Source organism: Chelmon rostratus, chromosome 17 (genome assembly GCF_017976325.1).
Source record: "Chelmon rostratus isolate fCheRos1 chromosome 17, fCheRos1.pri, whole genome shotgun sequence".
NCBI classification, from domain to species: Eukaryota; Metazoa; Chordata; class Actinopteri; order Chaetodontiformes; family Chaetodontidae; genus Chelmon; species Chelmon rostratus.
The window spans coordinates 3,389,397-3,415,553 of NC_055674.1; the positions used below are offsets into that span (position 1 = coordinate 3,389,397).

The window sequence follows — 26,157 nt, forward strand, 5'->3', positions numbered from 1 at the left end:
CCCCGACCTTTCCTCCTCCATCCTGACGCCTTCTTAAATTTACACTGTTTGACCCTCTTCTTCCCCCTTCCTGCCGGACTCTACTGTGTCACTGATCCTTTTTCCGAATGAGGCAGAACGAATGTGTTCCGACCCAGAACCCGGGGAAAATCTTCTCCTGGATGTTGACCTTGAACTTGTGAATCAGGCGCACCTCCTTCTCGCCTTCCCCCTCCACCAAGAGGAACTTGATGATGCCGGCGGGCTGGTCGATGTAGATGCCCATCGTGGAGGTCAGGGGGAGCTGGACGTCCACGTTCTCGCCGTTGTGCCAGACTTGGTAGCAGGATCCAGACCAGCCGGCGCCCCAGGAGCCGTTGTTCTCCCCGAGGCCGCAGGGCCCGTCCTTGCGGGGCGCGCTTTCGCAGACCAACCCGATCACCACCCAGCCATCGTAGTCCACCTCCCAGTACCCCCGATGGCCCAGCAGATTCTCCTTACACAGCACCTAAAGAAGAGAGGGGGAAACAGCAGCAAAACATGTCAGCCCCAGACCAGAGTTAGAAAAAATGACTTTCATACAATTAATTTGCAGCTATTTTCAAGAAGATTCCCTTGTTCCTGCTTCTAACATGTGAGGTTTTTTCTTTCAGAAAGTCATTTACATGAAACTTCAAATTCACTTCTAAATTTATTAATTAATTTAAAAAAAAATCAGTAGATTAAATGATAATGCAAATAATGATTAGTTGCAGTCCTGCTCATAATGTGTGCTGAGAAAGAATGAAACAAACGTTCACAGTGTCACTCAGTTTATTGAGGAAAACATTTATTCTTAAAGAACCCAAAAGTATTTAGAAGATCAGTTTTGTAAGAAAGTACAATTTTGAGATTTTTTACTCATGTATTTTGATTTTATGGTACTTTTTACTTCCACTCAAATACTTCTACTTCAATACACTTCGAGCGGAAAAAATCTCATGACCCCTCAGATTAATCTGGTGACCCTTCAGAGGAGCCCGACCCCTACATTGAGAACCACAGTGCTAAACTGGCTAACTGTATATAAAGTAGTTCAAACTGGCTCCTCTGCTGCTCTAACACTGATGCATCAGCGCTAACAATCTAATAATGTCACATAATAATAATAATTCTTCACTCCCAGCAGACGTTTTTCTGCAGAACTTGCTTGTAATGGAGTATTTTTACTTTTAACTGAAGTGAGGGTTCTGAGTACTTCTTCCTCTGCTGAAAGAGGCTGATTTTATAATCTGACAGCAGAAAGAGAAAGTTATGCAAAGTTTAAAATTAAACTCTGGTTTTAGTCTCCACACTAAAACTCCTGGTGTGTTTGTTGTGATTGGACGGTGTGACCTGAATAAAGCACCGACAGTAAATATAAGCTTCCTCCTACAGTTACCTGAGGCGAGTGCTCGTATCGCTCAGGCCTGTTGGGATATGGGCAGACTGCGTCGGACGTACGGGCCACCTTGGCCCCGCCCTCTGAAATCCACAACAGTTTCTGTGAAGTTTTATCATCCAGAGAGACGGGGACCCAGTCTGAGAGCAGGAAGTGGGAGAGCAGGTGAGGCAGTTTACATGAGTAAAGATCTGACATCAGAAAGAAAACGTTCATGTGACAGTTTAATGAAGCCTCACATTTCATGAAGTCGGCCCTGGTGTTTGGTTCGGGGACATTCGGCTCATATGGCGGCAGCTTCTCTGAGGTGGCAGACGTGAGAATCAGAGAGAAATGCGTTAATCGTGATAATATAATTCACATGATACATCTCTTTTTACATCTCTTTCCCAACATGTTGCTCCTCACCTTCTGCTGCGCTGCTGCTTTTCCTCCCTGAAAAGACAAAGATTATCCGTCATTTCCCTGCAATCCACCACAGTTTGTGCACAAGACAGAGATGTTACATGTGTTAAAGCCTCCGCACACATTCTTCTCTCATTGGCTTGAATAACAAACCATGTGAATGTGAACACTATTCATGGCGGCACGGTAAACCCCAGCCAGCTACTTTTTTATCTTCGTCTGCAGCTCTGCCCTCATCAGTGCTTCCGCCAGGCCCAGGTAGTAAATCATCCACTGCTCTCACCATAGAGCAGATCACAGCAGAGTATGTGCGCTATGCGGGCTCAGCACTGATTCATGAAGTCTCCTCATGCCAGTCCAGGTTTAGGTTTCAACATAAGGAATCCTGAGGCCGGAGCATATATTCGTTAAGGACACACATCACGTCAACTGACAGCAGGAGTCTCGTTCTAAGAATATACTTTCTGTACGATGTCGTTACTTCACACCAGAGAGGGCATGTTAGTCGCGTTGTGGGCTGGGGTATCGTCTCTGTCCGTTTGTTCCTCCTCCAGTAAGTGAGTCACTGTGTCTTCTGACATTCAGAGAAAAGCTGCGATCCAGCGCTGGCCGGTCCTGGTCTGGATCCGGCACCCCTCTGTGCAAGCCATCCGCGCTCAAGTTACTGTTTCTCAGATTCCACACAGACGACTAACTCTCCATCATTCTTCCTCACCTCTCAGACTGTTACATCATCACATTAGCTTGATTTGTGTGTCCTTTGCTATTGCCAGAATTAGACAGAACAGCCTCAATATCTCTGACTCCATAAAAGGCTGCGTCTGACTGTGATCTTCATTCGCTCACGGCTGTGTGGGAAACACATTATGCTTAGTTTAAGACATATTTGTGTTTACTAACCGCCAGCTCTCCCCATAAATTTTCCCTTTAATGCTAAAACTAGCATTTTCCCATCAGTTTGAGAATATCACACATATAATCTGCATCAGCTTGTTCCAACACTCACTGGAGATTCATTAAACTGAGTGAAAACCCAAGATGTCATGTTTTGTGGCTACATCATGCTCCTGCATTATCCTGCATGAATGTACTTTGTGCTATTTTTGTCGCCTTCAAGTATACTTAAGTGTATTCAAGTCGTCCTTGAGTACCACTTGAGTAATACTTGGCACAACTTTTTACAAACTTTAAGCGAACTGAAGTCCAACAGAGAAAATCAGGATTCATGAGCATTCAAAACACACTCGCAGTACAATTATATTTTATCACCAATGTTTTGGAAATATACTTAAATATACTTAACATTAGGTGAAATTTAAGTACACTTTAATTAAGCTGCTAAAGTGGATTACAAAGGACTTGAAAATAAGCGTACTTTTCATAAGTACACGTTATTACTATTAAAAGTATCTGTAATTTAGTATGCATTTAAAAGTATGCTGAAGTACAATTTATAACCCACTTACAATATTACTTACTTACGAGTATTTTGAAATGCCACTTTAAGTATTGCAGAATTACATTCATTTTTATTACATCTGGGTAGAACTTAATAACATCTATTTAGAAGTGCACTTTTTAAAAGTATATATCAAACATACTTTGAATTAAGCTCAAACAGTAAAGGTGTACTTGTAATGACTTTTACACTAAACTACTGTTCGACCTGGGACCTGACGTCTTTGGGGACTTCGGCATCTATGTCAAAATGTATAATAAAGATTTGTAGGTTTAAACAATGGCACATGATTTTTGCAACATTAACTGTGCAACTGTCACTGATTTGTGATCTTCAAGCAGATGATATCAGCATAAAAAGCATTAAATGCATCAAACCACCACTGGAGATAAGCTACTCAAGTTATTACTCAGTCGTGCTTCAAACCAAACCAAGGAGAAGATCTTAAAGGTTGCTGGATTGAATAACCGCAGTGAATGCCTGCTGGTCCATGATCTCAGTGCTGGTGCCCTTGGACCTAAAGGGGAGGGTCAGCTCTTTCAGGTGGGATGGTTGTTCCCGGCACACATGTCCGAGCCCGAGGGAAACACAACCTCTCCATCCTGCATGACCCTGAGCTGAGCAGGCAGGAGTCTGGTATAACGTCTGCAAACATCGGATGTGAATCGTGCTGGCCTACGTGGCTAACGTGTTGAGGGGTTTCCAGGGGGTGCGAGAGCCAACTTGAACCTGTTGGCTTTTAAGGCAGAGGTGCACAGCTCCAACTTTAAAATCTAGAGTACTGCATGCTGTAATGTAATTAAAAATCTAAATATATGCAGCACTGCAATACAATTACCTGACCGGAGCCACTAAGACCAGAAAACTTGATAATGTCTGAGCATGCAGAAATATTAATTGGACCCGACTGAGGATTAGGGTTCAATTACAGACCAGATTTGTTTGGATATTGTCCACTTGTCCTCTCTGACTATGAATGACTTCTAAAGACAGTCTGCACTCATTGTTCGCCCATGTACATAATGCTGAAGGGCAGATGGACAGAGCGCATGAGGACAGGAGAAGAGACTTGGCAGGACGAGGGATGGAATGAAGGTCATGTGGTGGTCATTGGGAATTGGTGGAGCAGAAAGACGCTGGTGACAGATCACTTCATCCATCTTTCTTCCCCTCCTTCCCATAAAGGAGCACAGCAGGTGAGACAGGGACACGATGAAAGGAAAGCCTTGTGGAATAGTCCAGGCATTAAGAGGAAGCAGTGAGGAGATTAGAAGACAGACGTTTGGAGTCTCATCTTCAGATCTACAAGATGTTTCTGGTTTATCTCTGAGGGGAATGAACACCTCAAGTAACCCTGGAGTGAGATATCAGGCTGGTGGCGAGTGAGGTGGGGGCCTGGTGATACGCCAGGTGGAGGTTAAACCCATGCAGATGCCTGTCCGTGCTCAGCGGGATCAACAGGAAATCTCCACAGAGATAAACAGATGCTCAAAAAGATTGATGACTTGACATCGCAGCAATAGAGACATAGAGGAGACAGAGTGGGATGTAGGGGTGGGGTGTGAGGCATTGAGATATTTAAGGGAAGGGGGGCCTTGAAAAAAGACACCTCACGAATCAAGGCGGGAATAATGGATGAAAGTCTGGATGTAAACGAGTGTGTGACTCCAAAGGGAGGAAAGATAACGTGGATTCACGCCAACGACAAGATACAAAACCTGCGTTTCATCCCCCCCCAAGCGCATGAACCCCTCAGCAGGACGCCGCCAAAAGGGCGGCGTCGGATCTCCCGATGCTTCAGGAGGGCTGCTTGTTTTGGACAGTCGCGAGGTGGACAGTGTCCCTCCCCAGATTCCCCTCTCAGTGGGACAGAGCTACATTATCTGTGCAGATCAGGTTCGAAACATCCCACTGAGACAGCAAGATCAGAAGATAGTGAGATGAGGATGACGAGAGATGAGCAGAGGTGGCGTGGGCCCAGACTCATCCCTCTGGTTCTTGTCAAGCCTCCCTGGCTGGAGGCCCCGCGAATGATGAGCGTTCATGCGAGGTGAAGACGGGAAGCAGATGAAACAAATGGAGAGGCAGGTGGGTGAAGGAGGAAGGACTTTCCTGCAGGATCCTGCACAGAACTGCCCCGTCAAACACATTATTCAATCATGTTTGGTGTATTTTGTGCAACCAATGTTAAGCTAATGACATTAGTTGATTAGACTTTTGATGGTACTAATTCCTTAAGAGGACGCTGAAGTGCAGAGGCTGGGGTGCCATACGTTACATAATGGCAGAATCACGCAGCCATTTATAAGACTGAGATGGGCTTTTACATTTTGGGACATGAATTACTGTGCAGCATTTCACACTTCATCACTGAGGCCGCCAGAGGAGGGATTAGTAACATTTGGGCTGGGAGATGGGAAGGGGTGGCAGAGGGGGGTCTGAGTTATGGAAGATATTATGGAATGGGTAACAGTGAGCATGGATTAGAAATATCTAAAAACAGGCAGCGGGGGGGATAGAGCTTCTACCTGCAGCAGTGACAGAAGCAATGGCAGCACGTTGTGTAATGTTGTGCAGGGACAGAAACAAGAAAGACGGGCAGAAATATAAACTGAGAGTGCAGATGAGGATGAAATTGAAATGAATTCAGTAAGCCAGGTGAGCAGGAGTGCAGGAGAAAGCGCCACGGCCCGGCAGAAGCTCTTTTATGCACTTTGTTGACATGATTAATGGGCCAAAGAAAATTGGCAGAATCCAAGGTGAGGAAGGATGTTTGGCCCGGAGACGACCTACAGGGATGATCAGCATGAGGTAATTCAACAGCCTCAAATAAACAACATACGGAACACATAATAAATTGGTAACAAAACACTTTGACAAGTTTGGCCTGCCCACACAGTTAACAGTTATAGTTACTGCAAGATTATTGATGCCATCTTAATGTGAAATGTGGACTTTGACACATAGCGTTGTACAATGAGAGAGGAAAAACACTAACAGTAAGAAAGGGGGTCTCTTTTTTAAATGCATGCGGTGTGGAAGAGAAGGATAAAGGCTATTACATGTGGGTAAAATTAGAAAATGAACTTTGAGTTTAGAGGCTGCTTCCTATCAAGCAATTGAAACAAGCAAATATCACAAATTTCACTTCAGATTTAGCTGCTAAATTCAAAGAGACATTAAGTTATACCTTTAGATTATAACAAATATTCTGATTTCTGACATCAATGTGACAAACACTTGTTGTAATCCAGCTTTGAGGAGAAATAAATGGCGGGTGGTGCTTTCACCCTCATGGTTTGATGTCCCTCTCAGGTCCCCGTTCAGGTGAAGATGGCTTCTTACCTGCTTTCTTGGGCACAGGCATGATTCCCTTTGTGCTCACGGTGCTGTTGGCATCAAACGAGGTGGTCTTGTGATGGTGGTCTCTGGAGGGTCGCTCTTATTGACTTCCAAACGAGTGGGGAGGGGGCGTGCATCAGTTTTGGTTGGATGTAATGGTCACCCAAAGGGATGGTCCTGTCACATGAAACTCCTGATCCTTTCTCGGGATCAGATAGATGGAGACAAGCAAATACCCAGTATATCCCAAGTGTGCATGCTCATTTACATACACATGGGCTGAGCATGTGCGTGAGATGTGTGGTAAACAGCGTTTTCATGATGAACTGAAACATGGGGGTATAATGTATGCACATTGCAGTGTTTTGTCACCTTAGCAACATGACGACCTCTCACCCGAGAACGAGCTGCAACTTAAACTGACCCTGACACGAGTTAAAGGTGTTTGTTTCTGCATAGACGAGCGGGGGAAGTCAGTATCCAAGATGGCAGCCAGCTCCTCACTGGAGAGCTGTCGTCAATCCCAGATCCCATCAGTCAGCAGCTGTTGGAAGCGCACGCTGGCAGAGAACTTGGGGCAAAGTGTACTAAACTGCTGATGTGGTCAGAGCTTGAAAATAACAGCTTGTAACTAGTCTGTGCGCGCAGATGTTGCTGACATCGCTCCTCGCGTCTCAAGTAACTTCTCTTAATTGAGCGAACATTAATTTGTAATGGCTACATTTAAGCTGTCATCGTTTTGGCCTTTATCTCCCACATGTTACACTGACGTTAAAGAAGAAATAAAAGGAGCAGTTCTTAAATCTACATCTGGTCGGAAAGTAATTAAACATTTCAGTAGTATGACCTGATGTAAATTTTTATGGTTTATTATGATTTGGCATTTTCTTTTTTCCTTGTAAAGCACTGATTTCTGGTTTTATTGAACGCTAAATAAACGTTTTTTTCTTCTTCTATTTCCTTTATTGAGGCAGTGCAGCCTGAGTAAAATTCTGAATGCACTAAAGTAATAATACTTTCTACAGAGGCCAAAAAGATTCAGCTTTTTTTAATCTTGTGTGCACATGTTATTATCTGACTGATATGGATCCATATCCTGTGTGCACAGCATAAAAAAATGTAATCCTTCGGGACTTTGGAGGCTCCATAACTTTCACTGCAAGTCAAACAATTTAGTATGTTTTCCACTTCCATGCATGTCTGTATATGTATCTTTGTCTGCAATCTTATGCTTGAATATGAAGCAATTAACTGTCCAACAAGTGTATGAATTTGCAGTAATCCTAAAGTGTAACATGCAAACATGCCTGAGATGCAGAAGAACCCCAAAGCCTGAAGGATCTTACAGTACAGATGATAAAACATAAAACAACTCTTTCACTCACAGTAAAATAGATCCAGTGGAAGAAGTACTCACAATATCTTGTTTTAAAATATAAAGTTATAGGTACTGTATTCAAAGTCCTTTGTAAAAGTATGTAAGTATTATCAGCAAAATGTCAAACAAAATGTGCAAATGTACCAAAAAGTAACAGTATTTATGAGCCAGAGTGGCTCCTTTCAAATGTTATATTATTATAGAATTTAAATTGTTGTATTGCCAGCACATTCATTTGTATAAGCAGCATCATGTTGTTTTCATGGTGGTTGAAACTGCTTTATGAATTGTTTAATAGTTATATCCAAAGTGCTGCATCGTAATTCAAACACTGATCATTTATACTGGAAGTTGATGTAAAATCTTTATCAGCAAACAGCTCTCAGGTAAATGTAGTCAAATGTAGTAAAAAAGTACATTTTTTACTCAGAAATGTACTTTAAAATGGAAATAGTGAAAGTACAAATCCATGAGCGTTGTACTTTAGCACAGCATCCAGCACTGAAAGGATCAGCTCTCATCTGCAAGCTGAGGCCATCACAAATCAAAAAGTGGAAAATGCTTCTTTCTCATTTATCACCAACCACAGACAGTAATAAATGTGTGAAGTTGTCCGAATGCTGGACGTCTTGGTCTGCAGGGTGTCCTTACCTGCCATATCTTAGCTGATAAAACTTAATGGGAAATGACTCCCTGTCACGACAAAGTGCCTCACCGCTATTAGACGAAGAATTTTAATGAAATGTAACGACCCGCTTAGCGCCGGCTCCTACAATACCACATATGCTCCGTGTGAGGCATGAAAACAAATTTCAACACCTGCTGCTTGCTGCTGTCAGTGAGTGGGCTTAAATATTATTGTATCATGACCTTTGGGTGTGTTTAGGATCACTATGCACCGCATCAGACACTCAACGATCACTATGTAATATTTCCAGTGTGCATTACCGCCCGGCCTGGCCAATACGTGTGCTCTCATGTTACTGCATTACATGTTAACATGATGGTGCTATGGTGAAATGTATAGCATGATAGGGCGCAGGGGATACAATAAGTGTAAGGCTCTAATCTGTGGCGGCCTGCTGGGATGCTTTCAGGGACTGTCAAGACTTCAGTCTTGCAGTTTTCTTGGCTCTCCTCTGATTGACAAGGCAGGTGCTTCCTCCTCACCTCCCTCTTTTTGTCCACATGTGTCTCAGTGCGAACACCGTGGCGTGTGTTTATTCCGGAGTGACTGAAACAACTGTTGTTTATTACTTATTGCGCGTCATTACAAGTGGTGGAAGAAGAATTCAGGACATTTACTTCATTAAAAGTACCAATACAGAAATAAAAATATTCCACTACAAGTCAAAGTCCTGTATTTAAAGTTCTACTGCAGTAAAAGTATCAGATACATGTACTTAGAGTAACAAAAATAATCATTCTGTAGAAAAATGGGTCTTGATTGATATATTATCATATATAACATATTAGATTGTTAATGCAAATGAATTAACCACTTTATATAAAGTCTCTAGTTTAGTCCAGTGGTTCCAAACTGAGGGTTCAGGGACCCTCCAAAGGGTCACCAGATTCATCTGAGAGCTCGCAAAATGATTCATCAGAGAGGACAGAAGAAAAAACAAATTCCTGCTGGAAAGAGTTTAATAATTATTTTTGGGCTTCACTCTAATGTTTTTTATTAAATATTTAATATTCTGTCATTTTAAGGCCTTAAACAGTTTTTTAAATGAAACCGTGTAAGAAGTTCGGAGGGGAAATGTTGTTTTTGGTGGAACTTAAACTTGAATAAGGTCCCAAATAGATGCTGTGATCTTCAGAATCAGAATCGGCTTTACTGGCCAAGTACAGCTCAACAAAGACAAAAACAACAAAAAAACCCCCCAAAAGAGTGAACAATAAGTTAATATATAGAATATATAGACAGAAGGATGTGGCAGTAAACAATATATGCAGTGAAATTTACAATGTGCAGATATTTATGTTGATCTTCAACAATGTGTTCCATTCTATAACATTATCATATATGTTTTTACGTTTTATATTAATCTGAACGGCTAACTAGTAGCTGTTAATTTGATTATAGTGGAGCAAAAAGTACAAATTTCCATCTGAGCTGCAGTGGAAATAACAGCAGAACACTGACGTATTAAAATTCCTCAAAATACTTCCCACCACCGATCATTCCTCCTGAAACCGCAGCAGCTCGGAGGTGCAGCATTTGCCATTTGCACAATCTGATGGCGTGGAGAAGATAAAGCTAATTTGTAGCTCGGATTTATAGAAGATCATGGCCGAGCATCTTCAACAAACCACGCATGGTTAAAGGGTTCAGATTTACAGTGTGAAAACGACAGGCCAAAATCAACAGGACCCCCACAGGTTTACTGCAACATAAACCTTCTAGCTGCTCCTAAATCATGAGATGTAATAAGAGGGGCGACGTCCCGCCCAACACATGGTGTCACGCTGACATTGGAGGTCTCCAAGTGACTGAGAGTCCTGACATTTATGAGTAACTGCTGCAATGCAAGCGGCAGCCTGTTTCATGTGTGTAGTCTCCCATCGTCTCCTCGCCGCGCCCCCCCCCCCTGCGCTCATGTTTTCCTCTGCAGCATTTCTGTTTGATATCACTCACCTGTTATCCTCTCATCAAAACCATGTGAGCGCTTGGATATCTTGTCAATCAGCTATTACAGGTTTGCAGGTTCACATAAGATCAATAAATCAGATTATTCACGTGAAATGATTTACAGCCTCTTCTGCCCTTTAGCTTGTATGTTCAGCAGCTGACTGGACGCAGCAGGACATTTCCTGCATTCAGACAACAGGAAGAGTGTTTTAAATAGTTATTAGTGTGCCCATCAATGGCAACTAATAATGCTGCTGGTATGAACAAAGCTACCAGCTACTTTAACCATGATCTAATTAAATAAAGCGATTAAACCAAGCTTGCACAATGACTTAAAGCTAAAGTGAATAATCAAAGTGTTAAAGGGTTTTCATGCATTCAGTGAATTCACTGAGAGTCAGCAGCTGCAGGCTGATGAAGAAAGTAGAACATTTAGCAGCTGGAGGGGCAGCTAACTTTCTGTAGAGTTGGTGGATACCAAAACCGAGCTTAAAGGAGACCAAATATTGGACTTAAAGGTCCAGTGTGCAGGATTTAGAAGCATCCGTTGGCAGAAATTAAATATAATATTCATAATTGTGTTTTCATTAGTGTACAATCACCTGAAAATAAGAGTCACTGTGTTTTTGCTACCTTAGAATGAGCTCTTTATATCTACCACCATATTGCACCGCCATGTTTCTACAGCAGCCCAGAATGGACAAACCAAACACTAGCTCGCTGTAGCAGCAGCCACCGTAGAGCAGGGTGAGGTGAGGGGCGTCTCACTGCTAGATGATGCTAAATACTCTAATATGCAGGTTCGTCTGGCTCACAAGTGTTTATAGTTGTGATTTATAGTCGATAGTCGCCACATGTGAAGGCGGAGTGAAAAGCGAGCCTTCATACAGACGGGCGAGGCGTGACAATCGTTTAAGTGTGGGGATAACCCCGTGCCCGTGGGGATGATCTTTCCTGGAAGGCATTCACAGTGTTGCACTCGGTTGCTCAAAGCGACCGAAATAGTTATGTGGAGAATGAAGAAAGAGAAATAAAGAAGCTGAAACTCTGCCAGCTCTCTCACCTCCGCACAGCTGGCCCGTCGCTGTCGGACTGATGGTTCTGGAAAGATGAAGCCCTTTAATTCAGACGAGGCTTCAGGCGTTAGACCGTGCCGGACGACAGGAACGCCGGCGCCTTTACAGAACCAATCAATGTGTAAATTACTCAAAATCTTTTTCCTGGCAAAGATACGTAGAAATAAAATCAATAAACCTGGAGAGACGGTGTGGTTTGGTTTGATTTATCGCAGTCTTTGAAGGTTAAAGTGATTCAGTGTTGAAGCACAGAGAGAAGCTGTGGCGGAGTGGTGGGTTTAGGTAATGCTGCAGAGGTTGTGCTGTGCATCTTCATGAATTATATTCTAAAAAAAGCAAGAAACAAATCCATCAGAACAGAAAACTAGAAATAGAATATAACATGTAGAAGTATGTTTTCACTGCATATAATCACCTGAAGATAAGAATCATTGTGTTTTTGTTACCTTAGAAGGGGGAGGGAGCAGGACCTCTTCCATGGAGTCCGCCATGTTTCTACAGAGGCCCAGAATGGGCCAAACACTGTACTAACACCTTTCCAAGCTGTCATATCTGTAACATGCAGTAAAAACAGCTTTTTAATCGACATTCTGCTGCTAAATTTCTCATTAATTCCATTTTACTTGGCTATACCTTATTTTATTTTTACATGTATGCTAATATTAGCTTCCTTTCCTCATCGGTTGTGCACTTGTTGAAAGCAGCATATGTTTATGTGCGGCCTCAATGTAACTGCAAACACATACAGTCCGATTCACATTCCCAAAGATCACAACGGGCCTGCGTCTCAGTGTCAGCGTCCCCCGGCTTCCCGGTACATGAGCGTATATCACGGCCCGTGCTGAAAGGCCTCCCCTGATTCATTAGTAAAATCCCACACACGTAGCCGAGACTCCGCGTTGCTCTGATGATATCACATGAAAGCACCACCAGCTTCTCCCTTTTGTCGTCTGACAGACGCAGATCTCTTTACAAACTGATGACTTCTGCTTCACTTCAGACTCTCCCGTTTCCCTCAGCTGTCGTTATCGCCTTATTTCTCACATTGTACAGCAAAGATAGCCGGAGGAGGCGAGTGACAGGCGGCCACAGAGCAGGCCGGCGCGCTCGTGGGACTCGCTGGGTCTTTCTGAGAAAGCCCCGGGCTGGTGATTGGACGGGGGCAGAGGGCAGCGACGTGTTGAAGCTCAACGCTGAGCCCCCTAAAATAAGAGGATATTCCTCACAGCCGGACCCGGGCTAAAAACAGCCGGACCGACTGACTGACAGAAGGAGGAGGAGAGGCGATGTTGACGTAAGGATTTTGGGACATTCTGTTTCTGAAGCCGTGTTGTTTTGAACGCGTGGTCTCCCTCCCTGACTCATGATTATAAATACACTGATAGGTGGCAGGATGATGGAGCAGAGACTCAGATGTGAGCTTGGGATCCCCAAACATGGCTGCAGTCAGGATCCTGGTGCTGGCCCTTTAGTTCGGATTGGATCTGTTAGATGTTGAGCTGTGTTCTGCCCTCCATGATGTTAAGTTTCAGGGGTTTCCTTTGATATTGCTTTTAAATCACTAATAAAAAACAAGCACTTTCCAACTTAAAGGTATGTCTTAAACACTATTTGTATTCTTCTGTTTAAGGTACAGCACTGTATTATTTTTCCAGATTTTACTTGTGTGTTAAAGATGGTGCTTTTCCATGTGCAGTAACAACAGTTTTAACAGCCAGTTGCAATATGTTGTGGTCCTGAGTGGCTTCTGTCTTAAAACAAGAGACAACACGCAGCGACAACGTGATGCAGAGTCGGTTGTTTCCCACTGAGACTGTGATGTCGTCCACTGAGTCTCTGATGCTTTTGTTACCGTTTTGTTTTTTTCTGTGTTCAGAAATCAACAAAATCAAACAAACATATTTAAATACTGAGCGTATAAATGCAAATATTAAAGTAAATATTGTGGTCTGTGAGAAACCTCCTGGTCCGTATAAATATGCATGTGTAGTATTTGGAGAAAACATTAGTATAAACAGTGTTTACTGAATTCTGTAAACTGTCACGACGTGTTCTTGTCTCTGTTGTAAAGGATTAAACTGCTGAGAGAGATTTTCCAGTTCAGATGTGGCAAACTGGTTCCATCAGTGAGCGAAACCAGTCAGACCCATTTGGCCATTAGGGGTTTTTACTGGAATTAGACTGGACCATTTAAAATAAATGCTGTCGAAGAAAAAAAGATTGCTGAAGTTTGTATTCAAATTCCAACTTTATTCTTTTACAGTATAAAATAAAACTTTTCTTCCACAGAGACTTTTGCTCAGCTTCAGGAGTCCAAAGTTGAAGCTGCACAGAAGAAACACATTAGCACTATTTAACTGTGTTGATGCTGTTTCACATCCAACACCACAAACCTCTGCACTCCCCCGTTATTTATATTAACATTTTGTCTAATATTCATTATATCCGTGCAACTGTCTTATCCAATATTACATTTTTTTTTTACTGTGCAATAGTACAAAGACACTGAATTTTATTATTCCTATCTTAGTCGTGTGCAATTCAAAATGTTCCACTGTGAAACTGAGCCATTCTTCACAAGGCAATATGTTAATAATTATTTCAATATATTATAATGTACATATTCTATATATATATGTCTCCTTTTTGTTCTTGCTGTCCGTAACAAGTTAATTTCCCCGGAGTGGGATCAAGAAAGTTTTATCTCATTAAGTTAAATACTAGAAGAAAAATTCATGCCTACACTCTCATGTAATTTAGCATTATCATCCAAAAAATATTAATTATAATATGATATAGTTATTATTTAACATTATGTAGGCATCTGATATTTTTTCCTTTACGATTACAGCCCACATATCCTGATCTTCTGCAAACAAACATTCCAGCTGTTTATTGGCTCATGTGGCAGATATTTTTCTGGGATAGGATCGACCTGTAGCTGAGATCTAAGAGTCTGAAAATTTTCAGTCTGAGTGACAAAGAGAAAAGACAGGTCAAGTAATAAATACTTTATTTTCACATTAGTATTAAAATGCAGAACATCTCATCTTTACTGTACAGGTCTAAGTTGTGTGTGTGACATTTACCCTCATTAAATAGCATTATGTACAGCAATTAAAAACTGCTCAAGAGAATTATTCTTTAGTGAATGTCAAGAAAAAAAAAGAAGCTGTTGTCGTGTTGATCATCGGCCACCTCCATTGGCCGCTCCGCCGCCGCCGCCTGATTGGTCCTGAGCGCCCGACATCATGAGGAAGAGAACGAGAGGCACGATGTACATCCACTGCAGAAGACGAGAGCAAACGGGAGTAAATATGACGATATTCGTTCGCTAGACAGCAAATTCCACTGTGATCAATGAGAACCTTTCAAAGATTCCAGATTGGTCATCCCAGATTAGGTTCAATTTATTTTCTGAACAGAAAGGAAGAAATGATGAAGAGTGAAAGTGGGTGAGAGACTGTGGAATAAAAAAGACATCTCAGGGTCAAACACCAAACACATATTCAAGATATTCACACTGACGATTAAGATTTAGGATTTCTTGATGGTTTAGCTTCATCATTCAAAGAACTCTGAATTGAGAAATTTGGGGCTTTGATCTATCAGTCTGACATGTGTTGGTTTTTGATCCTGGGAAAAACCTTCATATTAAAAAAGAGGGAAACGGGGGTGGGTTTCAGTTAGTCAAACTGCTTAGGAGTTAAACACGTAACTTGACAGAGGAGGAAGGGGGACAGAACGAGCCACAAGTAAGAAAACAGTACTTCAGTGGGAATCAGCTCTGCTCTCTTCCTCCCCCTGCTGGGGGCTGTGCTGAATTGGTGGCCATGAGGAAGATGGCACCTCCCAGAATCAAATACCACTGGAACACAGCACAGCACCAAATCAACACACTGTCATCGGATGCAGCACAGCACAGAGTCAACACAGGTCACTGAACACAGCGAGATGCACGAAGCAAAACAAGACAGGGAGATCATAAAAGAGCTCAGATGAGCCAAGCGACAGGACACGAGACCAGGTTCTCTGCGGGAACGTCTCAAAACATGCAGCTCGAGTGGAGAGACTCAAAAAGACAAACCGAACCTCACTGCTGCTTTTAAAGGAGGACTCATTTTCATGTTAGTTTAAAACAGAACGTGAGCAGAATAATGTTGGATGACGAGTCCAGGTTTTCGACCGAGGCAGCAGCGTCACAGAGCTGAGTCTCAGACCATGACGAGGACTTTGGCTGCTTCCAACCCAACCTGTTTGCCTCTGCTAAATCTAACTCTGGGCTGGTGTGAAAGCTGTTAAACTCTGGTGCAGATCTCTCATTATAGGCAGACGGGGGCCAATTCCAAATGGTTTATGGAGTGAAAGCGAAGCAGACCACCCACAGGATTGTATGATAGTAGATACTGTATGTGATTTTAACACAAATTTAAAAGCTAGAGTATTTTATGTCAATCTGCTGGTTGGAAGAAACTGATCTTCCAATCTTCACTTTTACAAACAAACAAAATGCTGCTTTTTGGTCCCGTTTCTGTCTGTTCATGATATATAAGGTCCCTTTGCAGTCTTGACTGATAATGCTCATAAAACTGTCTAATCAGTGATGAAGCAGTAAAGAGGCATTTTCATGGTTAACTACATGGGCCAGTACAATCATCAGAGTCCGATCACCAAAGGCAGACAGTATGTTTAGGCACTGTGTTCTGGCCTTATCAGCAGGGTTCAGTGGGAGTACTTACATATTTAGCAAAGAAAGATTTCTGCTCTTGTGGATTCTTCCCTTTCTTCTCAGATTCCTGCTCCATGCGTTCAAGGAACAGGGCCGTCTCAGGTCTGGAAGAAAGCTGCCGATTAGTATTCAAACAAACCCCAAAACAGTAAGTGTATCTGAAAGGCAGGAAGGTGCAGAGGGACTTGTTCTATCTATAGTGAAATGATGTAAAGCTGCTACGCCAAAGTAAATACAACTGAATCAAAGACATCTGAAAAAGCTTCCCAAGAGAATTTCACTAATGCACAGAGATGTGGATGGTAGCAGCGTGCCACTATTAACAGTCTAGCTTAATCAAGTCGTTGAGTTCGAACAGAAGAAAAACAAAATGAGAACCTGAAAAGTTTCTTTTATATTTTATGTATAAAAGAAACGTTTATATTTAAACGTACAACAAGTCGTTTTTAAGTAGTTAGGAAACTGTCTCAATTTAATACTGATGCTTCTACTTGACCTACATATGCAAACGAGATAATCAGTGAGAAGACTGGCTGTTTGTATATTTATTCTTGATACCTGTCGCAGAGTCAAAGCTCAACGAAATCTGATGAAACGATTCACGGCTCACAGACCGGATGTTTGCATTTTCTAGGCAGAGTTTGGCAGTGAGTACGTGAGCCAGTTAAAGAAGCAGAAGGGAGAATTGTATTTTTGATGTTATATTTGTGGTTATGGCTGACACTGGGGCAGGATCAGCTAAGAGAAAAAGGAAAGAACTGACTGAAGAATATACTAGACTTAAAGGGACAGTGATAGAGCACGGTCGAAACATGAGTCAGCCTTGGTCTGTTATTCCACAGATGGAGAGAACTGTGGGATTTGAAAGGACTGAAAAACTGATTCTGAATTGGCCCTTTTCCTCCTGGACAGGTATTTCATTTAGGGAATGTTGCTAACGTTAGCTCTCTCATCATATTAGTTAGTCGAAGGCTTACATGTAACCTTGGTGTTAGAATGGTACTACAAGAAATTTTACTTTGTTTCACAATCATCATAATACAGTAATTCATCTTTCATAGCCACAAAAAGACACATCACCTCATCGCTATGCATCCTGCAAACAATGTTTAAAAAATAAGTTGCGTCTTTCTGTCACTCACTTCCAAACTGAATGCACACGCAACCCAGATCAAAACATTTCCGACGTGAATTGGTGGAAACACTACCGCTTTGACCACAGACGTCGCCAAAATCAACACAAAATGAAAGTTTCCTTTAACAAGCGTATAAAGTGGGACTGACCCTGGTGCATTAATGGGAGCCATGACGCTGAGCGTGGTGTTGAAAACCTCGAGGTCAACTTCATCCTCCACCTCAGTGCCCCTGCAGGCCCCAGGTATCGTCACTATGGAGACACCAATCAGGTATCCAGAGACGTCAGAGTGGAGGGTGATGACATCGCTCAGATGGGACTCAACCATTGCACACTGAAGATCAGAGCCGAAAGGTACAGCAATATTACTGAGCTAGTACTGAGGACATTTATATCACATGATGGATATGATGCTGATTAATTGATTAAATTAATATTACACAAACAAGTATCTTGGTTTTGATTTAATCAACTTAATCTAAGACAATTACAAACTTGTAAACCAACTAAACACCAAACTACATCTTTTTTCAATTTAAATTACACTAAAGAGAGACCTTGAAAAGAATTATTTTATGAATTAGTCCCATTGATGATACAAAGACGGACTTTTCAAACACTGATGAAACTCTTCATGTACTAATACTCTCTCTGAAGATTATTTCCTGGCGAAGACGAGTGAAATACATACCGCTCGGACAAATGCTGTGAGGTAACCTTCCATCTGCCGCTCTGTCTGTCTGTCTGTCTGCAGGGAAACACGAGGCACTCGGATTCTGTACAGACCGTCCACTGCAGCCACTTCCTGTAGAGTCATCCCAGTTCAAAACAAACACGTAAGAGACTCAGGTTCAATGGTGATCACGCTCATATCCTTTTGTACGAGCTCTCTGATCAGCGGTCTATTTCAAATGAACTTGCTGCTGCCTTTTGGTCTGTTGCTGTCCGTGAGCATAACGTCCATAAAGAACTTGTTGTTGAAAAAGGAGGAATCACACCATCTCTGTGTGACTTATTTGGATACATCTTTAGTAGACAAATTATTTAAGTCTACATCCTTCAACCTTAATATATTTCACCTTCAGTTTGGTTCGGTCTTCCTCTGATAGCTGGTTCTGGGTTAGTGAGACACCGGGCTCCCTTCCAGCCTTCAACACCAGTGCTCCACGTACTCGAAACTTTGCTACATCATCTGGGACAAGAAGGACAATAGACAGAACAGAACAGACAAGACAATAGCTGCAAATTAAAATATAATGTAAATACAACGTTGTTGCAGATTACTCTACATGCCGACTTTTATAAAACACTTTGGCAGTTCTGAGGATCTCCACTTATGTTGAACCAGGTAAACAAATTTAACAATACATCAAAAAAAATATTTAACTGACACATTTTTAAATGAAGTCCGGTTTTTAAGGTTCTCCATTCAGATATGGCGTTATGGCCGAAAGCTAAAGGCTGCTCAGTTAGCTTAACAGCATGGGGAATCACGTATTATACAACACAATCTTAATAAAATCATAATAACACTTCCTCACCGACTTCAAATGAGTGTTCAAGAGGCACAGAGAAACCACTAAATTCCGTGTCCATTGCATCGCCAACCTGATAACAAAAATAAAATCTACCGTTAGCCTTCATATGGTCATAGCTAACGCTAATTAGAATGCTAACAGGTGCAACTTCCGTTTAACCACAGTCAAATGCTGGGATTAAATTAACACAATTCCGCACTCACCCTTCTGCCGTTGTTACAACATACAAAATTCGTGCATACGACGAACAAAACAGTCGACACAACGCCAATTTTTAATTGTAGTAGACGAGCCATTTTGACAGAGACGGGCACCGGAAGACAGTGTCAAGCGTGCAAAAACAATACGAGAACTTCCGGTGTTTTTCTTACCACAACAAAGCATATAAGATACATACAAAAAAAGACATGGAAGGCATTTTTCTTTTTTTTTTCTTTGCCTTTTTTCTTTTCTTTTGAGCAAAACTTTAAAATGCCTATATTTGAGCTTTTGTAGGCGCAATAGAACAAGTCATATCACTTCCTTAATTTCCCTTTAAAATTATGCCTTGCCGATTTAGAAATGGATCATAATCAAGAATCAGTAATCAATTTTGAGTTTCAACAAACATGTTTGTTTTAGGCTTAGCGAGAGAGAGAGAGAGAGGGGGAGAGAGAGAGAGAGAGAGAGAGAGAGAGAGAGAGAGAGAGGGAGAGAGAGAGAGAGAGAGAGAGAGAGAGAGTTCATTTGTGTATGCTGAGCAATTTAAGATATGTACTGACCTACTTGCATGCAGGTTGTTTATGCATACCTCCATATCAACTTTCAACTTTCTTTACTTTTCATTTCAGTCTGTTTCTAAATGTGTAAATGTTGTCATTTGATGTGATGCCAGAGCTGCTGCGCAGGAACAGTATTTGGTCTTTGAATTCCTATTTTTAGAATTTGGGTATATACAGTAGTTTTCTTGTCTGTTGACAGAATGCAACTAATGAACCCGGTCTGTATGTGTGTTGCTGTCTCTGTAACATGTCAGCAGCGATTTCTCGTTCTTGGCGAATTACAGAGTTTTGATTTCTATTTTTGGCTGTCAAATTTTCAGCTTAGTGTTGCTCCATATTGTGGCAAAGACGGTTGTAACAGGATGAATAATTTACTGAGAAGACAAGTCTAATCTTTTCAATCGTGTCTTTGTTTTTGGACAGCTAAGTATCCCTTAATATTAGAGAATTATCTCTTGTAAAATATGCACAGGATGACTTTTTAACATCACAACGTGTCAAACACACCATTTCACCCTTTTTGATATTACAAAAAAGGAGTAGTGTACCCTGAGCTGAATATACGGTGGACCTGTTGTGAATGTTAATCAGCCTTGATTCTGGCTGCACTGACACAGCCAGGACCAGCAGAGGCTGCTAACAGACCAGAAAAAAAGCCCTCAACCTTCCTCTCACCCCCACCCCTTCCCAAAAGCCTCTAAAAGTGCCATTTTATCAGCTGAATAATAAATAGTTATGTCCTGTGATGAAGCGGGTGGTTCATGCTTTTAAAGCCTTTAGTCAGCGTTCTACCTCAGCCCGGTTTTATTGTCCTTTTAAGGAGCAAATCTGGCCTGAACCACAAAGAGCAGAAAACTGCAGTTGCACTGAACTCACGACCTGGATCGGTATCTTACATCCACATTGTGCCTTCATCCGGCTGGGGCGGGCTGCCCTTCACACCTGACATCAGAATGCATCTCAAGCCACAAGAGCAACCTCTTGTGATCAGATCTGACGCTCCAGCTCAGACTGAGTTTGTTATCTGTGGGAAAGTGTGACAGCTGCTAAGCAAAAAAAAAAAAAAAACACTTACTGACTTAACTGGCTGTAAAACCGGAGAAGAGGACTGCAGCGGCTGTGTGATCCTAGAATTGTTCAGCACAGGCACATCTTCTGCACCCAAGTGTGTTTGAGAAGCTTGTAAAGTTATAAGCAAGCAGGCCCTGAATCCAGCCAATACACAATTACATTGATGATACTGATTTGCTGTTTGTCAGTGGAGGAAAAGGTCTGAATACGCACTTATTTTGTGGAGCTTCTTTGACATCTCTGAATGAATCATTAGGCGCTGGAAGCCAGCGTGTTGAATTCTGCCAGAATGGACATCGAGCAATCAACTGAGACCCAACTGTAGGCTGCACAGGTAAGTCCTCTCCTCGTTATATGGCGGCTTTCTGTGCAGCGTTCCTTTAGATCAACGGGTTCAGTGAGCACAAGCTCCAGTATGTGGCACCTCCAGACCAGAATTCATGGATCGCCGTTTTACTTCTCTGGGCTTTCGTGCACTGGATTCTGGCTCCAGTTGCTAATTTAACTGGGTCTGCAGTTGCCAAATCCCTGTTTAACAGTCCAACAGTCAACTAAGGGGTAGAGTGTCTGCGACTTCACTGATTGGGGTCAGAAGAGCCCGAAACTTAAAAAAATATCAAACCAGAATGAGACAAAAAGCAGCAGCAGGTTCCTGCAAGATGTGATTGATGTGATTTGTTTCTCAGTGCCTATTTCTGGCTGAGGAGTTCTGCTGACGTGCAAGAAAAAAAAAACCTCTGTGGATACAAGTGAAAGGCATCCATCATTTTCAACTTCAACATTTATGCATCCAAGTGCTGAAGAGGAGTTTTGAATCCAGTGTTAATCCTTTAAAGTTTAGAATATCGAGAAGTAAAGCCTCACTTTTGGACGTCCGGCTTGCTTTCGCCTCTTTTTTGTTCACTCTTGGACAAAATGACTTCGATGGAGGGTGTCACGCTATAATTTCTGTCCTGACATTTGTGAGAATGACAATTTGGCTCACATTAGGAGATCACTGACGGTCACAGGAACGTCCTGGATGAGGTCAAAAACGAGCAAATAATTAAGCAAATGGGGGACTTGCTCCATAAGGACCCTGACGACCAGCAGATTAAAATGTGTTTTGGGTGTTTAAATCAGCTTCCCATTGTGTGGGAGCAACTACACTTTGTACAAACCACTAAGAGGATTTTTTCCCTTAAATCCTCACAAAAAAATACTCCTTTGCACATCCTAAAGGTCTTGCATGACACAAGCAACAGATCTGCCTTAAACTACATGAAATAAAACAATTTGCTCAAGTTCAAGCTCCAACATTAACAACAACAACATTAAAAAAAACAGCTGATATGAAGTGAAAGCACCAGGTTTTCTCGGATTTGACTCGTCAAATTGCAGTTGGATGGTTCGCCTTTGTGATAATAATAGTTTTTGATGAGCTTTTGTTCCATCGTTGTCATCACATTACCGTCTGTATGGAAACAGTGTGTCTCTGAGCTCCTGCTCGGTTGGAGGTGGGGGTGCTCTGTATGGAGCATATGGCGACTGAGGCATGTGATTCCCTCCGGCTCTGCCTTTGAAACTATGCAGGCCTATACAGTCTCTTTCCCCCCTGACTGGGACAGCCCATTACTCTCTGTCATCGCCTTAAACAACGGTGTCACCTTACTATTCTTAGTCAAATATGAAAGCATGTTTATTTATGTGGAACGGCAACAGGACTTTCATTTTGAATGAAGACGCTGTCATGTCCTGTCTGCCTGCGTGCTGGTAAAAATGGAGCATTGTGAAAAATGAGAAAGGAAGTTGTTTTGAAACACGTCCTGAGGTTTAAATAAGACGACGAGTGATGCTGCCACAGTTTGGGGTTAATCACCAAAAAGTTGTTTTCTGCTAAGTCTGAGTAGTCCGAGGTCTTCTTTTATGTATTTTGACATTTTATTCATTTAATCTTTATGTAAAAGGTGCATATAGAAACCAGATCTGTCATCATTATGCATCAAAGGTAATAATAATAATAATAATAATAATAATAATAATAATAATAATAATAATGAAGGTTGACTTCACAGCAGTTTTATGTTGGAAGAAGACAGACATCCTTCAATAAAGTTAAATATATTTAGAAAGATTCTGCAGTTTGCAGAGTATCTGCACGGTTCCACCACAGTAAAGTGAGCAGGATTTAAAGTTTTAATGGCAGGACGGTCAGAGTCACTGGTGGCCACCGTGGTGTTGACAGCTGATCAGAGGAATCAAGCAACGACAGGAATTAACAAGAAACAGTTTTAAATATTTTACCACAATAAAATGGCACATCCCTCCAAGCTTCATTAAAACTGAACCAGAACTGTCATATATCCCATTTTTATTTTTATTTTTATTTACAGTCTGAGGGACAAACACACTGAAGGAACATTTTAGCTCCGATGCAGACATCCATCTGAAATGTCTGAATGATACCTTTTTATGGAAATGTGCACATTTTAAAGCACTAACAGTCATCAGATCTTTTGATATATTAGTCAAACATAATTTCATGAGATAAGAAAAAATACATTTACACTCATGCAGGAGTCAAATGAGCTTTACAGTCAAAGCAACTTATCACGGCTGCACTTTTAACTGGTCAGATAGTTCAGAGCTTAAAGGTATACCTAATCAATACTTTTGCAGATGACACTTAATTATATATAGGACTATATATATTTCTTTTAACCCTCAAAACAAATGTTTTATTTTACCTGACTGCCTAAATGCTATTAAAATGGGATGGCTGATGTTTTCTGGTGTCCTGTTTCCCAGCTGAGAGCAGAGTATTACTGACCTCAGGACTGTTGTGTCTCGAGCTCAGATGCAGGTGATTATTTGTCCTTTTATTTCACCCGTCTGTCCTTCGGTTACTCCCTCTTCACCCGTCTTAGCAACACATGCCTGCATCGTTCACACGTGGTCCAGAATGCCGCTGCAAAGCTCTTCACCGGGGGCTGATCTCTGTAAACTGGCTCCCCATCAGATTCAGATGCTTGCGATGCACATGTCTGTTCTATATCACTACAAAATATCAGCACCAGGTCTCCGAGGTCCTGTGATCATGGCTCCTTAATGTTATCAATTTATCTTTATTAATTACTTTTGTTTGTGTCTCTATTTTAAGTCTTTCTTTTGTCTTTAATTGTGAATTTAGAAAAGGTTGTGTTAACTAAAATACACAGAAAGTTTCCCTTTTTCTCAAAATTAAAGCACCATTTAGATTTTTCCCCCTTTGTTTTCATGACCATAATCCATAAAAATAACTGTTAAAAGCAGCCTAAAAAAGACTATTTTAAAACATAGAATTTGACACATAATACTTCCTACTGACAGCTTTAATCTCTAAACTGGTGCATCAGTCATGGGAAAGCCGCTCTGAAGGTGAGAGGACCTGCTTCAGTTGGCTTAACGTGTACTTCAGTGAGGCTTAACTAATGCAAGCATTAAATAACTCTGGTGTCACCGTCGACAGCGGATCACTGGATCATGTAGGACACCTATAGTTAGTCTCCTATATCCACTTTAAAGCCACGATATCGGAATAATTTCAACCTATTCAGAGCGTTTAGTCACAGCATCAATCGTCACTGATGAGCTGTGAATGCATCAAAAAGATTGATTAAATATAATTCAGCTTAAAAGTCGAGGAGTGTAAAGTTAGAATATACAGTAGACTGAAGGACCTTTTATATCCCATTCAAACAGCCCTCCATAATCTTCCTCGAGGGTATTTTGTTCTCCTTGAACACCTGAATCTCAAGTTGCACTTGCCTTAAATAGCTCTTCTTCAACGGCTGCCTCTCTTTCCGACTTCAGTTCTCTCCCCAAATTAAAGTCTCAGAGAATGTTTATTGTTCCAGCCAAGGTCACGGCAGCCTGCGCGATTCGGGCAGCAAGGAAACGAGCGCAGAATTAAAAAAAACTGTATGCAGACGAATGAATGGAAGGGGAGCATGCGGCTTGAATGCATAATTTAACTCTGATGTTTATGATACTCTTCGGCCTGCACTGACATCCGGAGTCAAAGGAGGAGGATAAAGGCCAAAGCTGTGCTTCTACTGCTCACATGTGTATCTTGTCCTCGCTGTGTATATTAATATTCCACAGTATATATGGCAAATTCATAGCAGAAGCATGCATCTGTGTCTGTAGTCATGTATGTGATGGGCTGGGAAGTTGGTACCTCCCAGGAACTCATAAGGTCGGTGACCTCCTTCTGCTGTCTTTGACCTTGTTCCTCACATCCCTGCCGAGGTCTTCCAGTCCAATAAAACACACCCTGTTGACAGCTACGGCTACTGGAGAACAAATGGGATTGTCAGAGCCTGAAGGAACGCGAGGCTGCTGCCGCTTCGCTCTCGTTCTTATTTCTCTATCTCATCCTCTTCAGCCACTGAGGGGGGCCAAATCTTATGTTTGCTTATTAAAAAAAATATAAAATATTTTACATCACACGTAAGGAGTGGAATTAACTAGTCAAGCTGCTCCCTGCTTTTGAACAAAGAGCGGCTTAACAAGCAGTTTTCACCGCTGTGACTGTCATCTTTTCATTTCATCTATTAGTAGAACAGGTTGAGTTGCTCTTTACATGCATCGTATTAAACTTGTATGATGCATTTGTGTTATCTTTAAAGCAGAAAAGTGAAGGAGACTGTTGGCATGCCAAAAAAAAAAAAAAAAAAAAAATGGCAGGCAAGATTAGAAAGGCAGAAAATAAAGCCCTGATGCAGACAGTCTGTTGTCGTCTGCGTAACAGATCCTTGTTGCGCAGAATGTTTTTGACATAACTATTTTGGTGGGTCTATTGAGCCTCCCTGCACGAAAAGATGCAGCGTGGAAAAAAAGGCCATTCAGCAAACAGTAAAAGTACCAAACTCCTTCTCCTTCTCCAAACCTCCTTTATAATGTTCATGTGGTCCGCTGGAAAGATGCTTAACAGGGTTTTTGCATGACGTTCAACACGAAACGTGGCAGTTTCAGCCACCGCTGCATCACTTGATCAAAGTGACAGCGCTGGTTAGCATCAATCACTTCCTGTTCTGGCTCCAGGGCCTAATGAGTTAATCAGCTGGCAGGTTTTCCCGAGGGCCGGACCTTTCTTTATGGCTCTGAACCACTTTTATCCCTCACGGTGTCTTCCTTCTCCTCCTCAAAGCTGTGCAGCTCCTGCCAAGGTTTCAAGTGACAGCTATTCTGTCACTCTCTTCCTGCCTT

At 41.8% G+C, this 26,157-nt stretch overlaps 2 protein-coding genes across 3 annotated transcripts; both read right to left on the reverse strand.

Annotated features, from left to right (window-relative positions):
* Positions 1–88: 88 nt before the first annotated feature.
* On the reverse strand, positions 89–12,185 carry zgc:195001 (uncharacterized protein LOC567531 homolog). Its single transcript, XM_041956408.1, has 6 exons — positions 12,141–12,185; positions 11,682–11,719; positions 6,587–6,652; positions 1,639–1,715; positions 1,400–1,539; positions 89–487 (listed from the first exon to the last, which is right to left on the reverse strand). Exons 1-6 carry the CDS (start codon positions 12,183–12,185, stop codon positions 89–91), a joined length of 765 nt encoding a protein of 254 aa, XP_041812342.1.
* A 2,505-nt stretch (positions 12,186–14,690) lies between these two features.
* emc10 (ER membrane protein complex subunit 10) lies at positions 14,691–19,429 on the reverse strand. Of its 2 annotated transcripts, XM_041957188.1 has the most exons (8): positions 19,300–19,429; positions 19,100–19,166; positions 18,638–18,750; positions 18,250–18,363; positions 17,708–17,892; positions 16,434–16,527; positions 15,465–15,562; positions 14,691–14,980 (listed from the first exon to the last, which is right to left on the reverse strand). In XM_041957188.1, the coding sequence occupies exons 1-7, from the start codon at positions 19,390–19,392 to the stop codon at positions 15,476–15,478; spliced, it is 753 nt and encodes a 250-aa protein (XP_041813122.1). In that variant the 5' UTR covers positions 19,393–19,429; the 3' UTR covers positions 14,691–14,980; positions 15,465–15,475. The 2 variants fall into 2 exon arrangements, with proteins under 2 accessions (XP_041813122.1, XP_041813121.1); XM_041957187.1 differs by lacking the exon at positions 15,465–15,562.
* Positions 19,430–26,157: the final 6,728 nt, after the last annotated feature.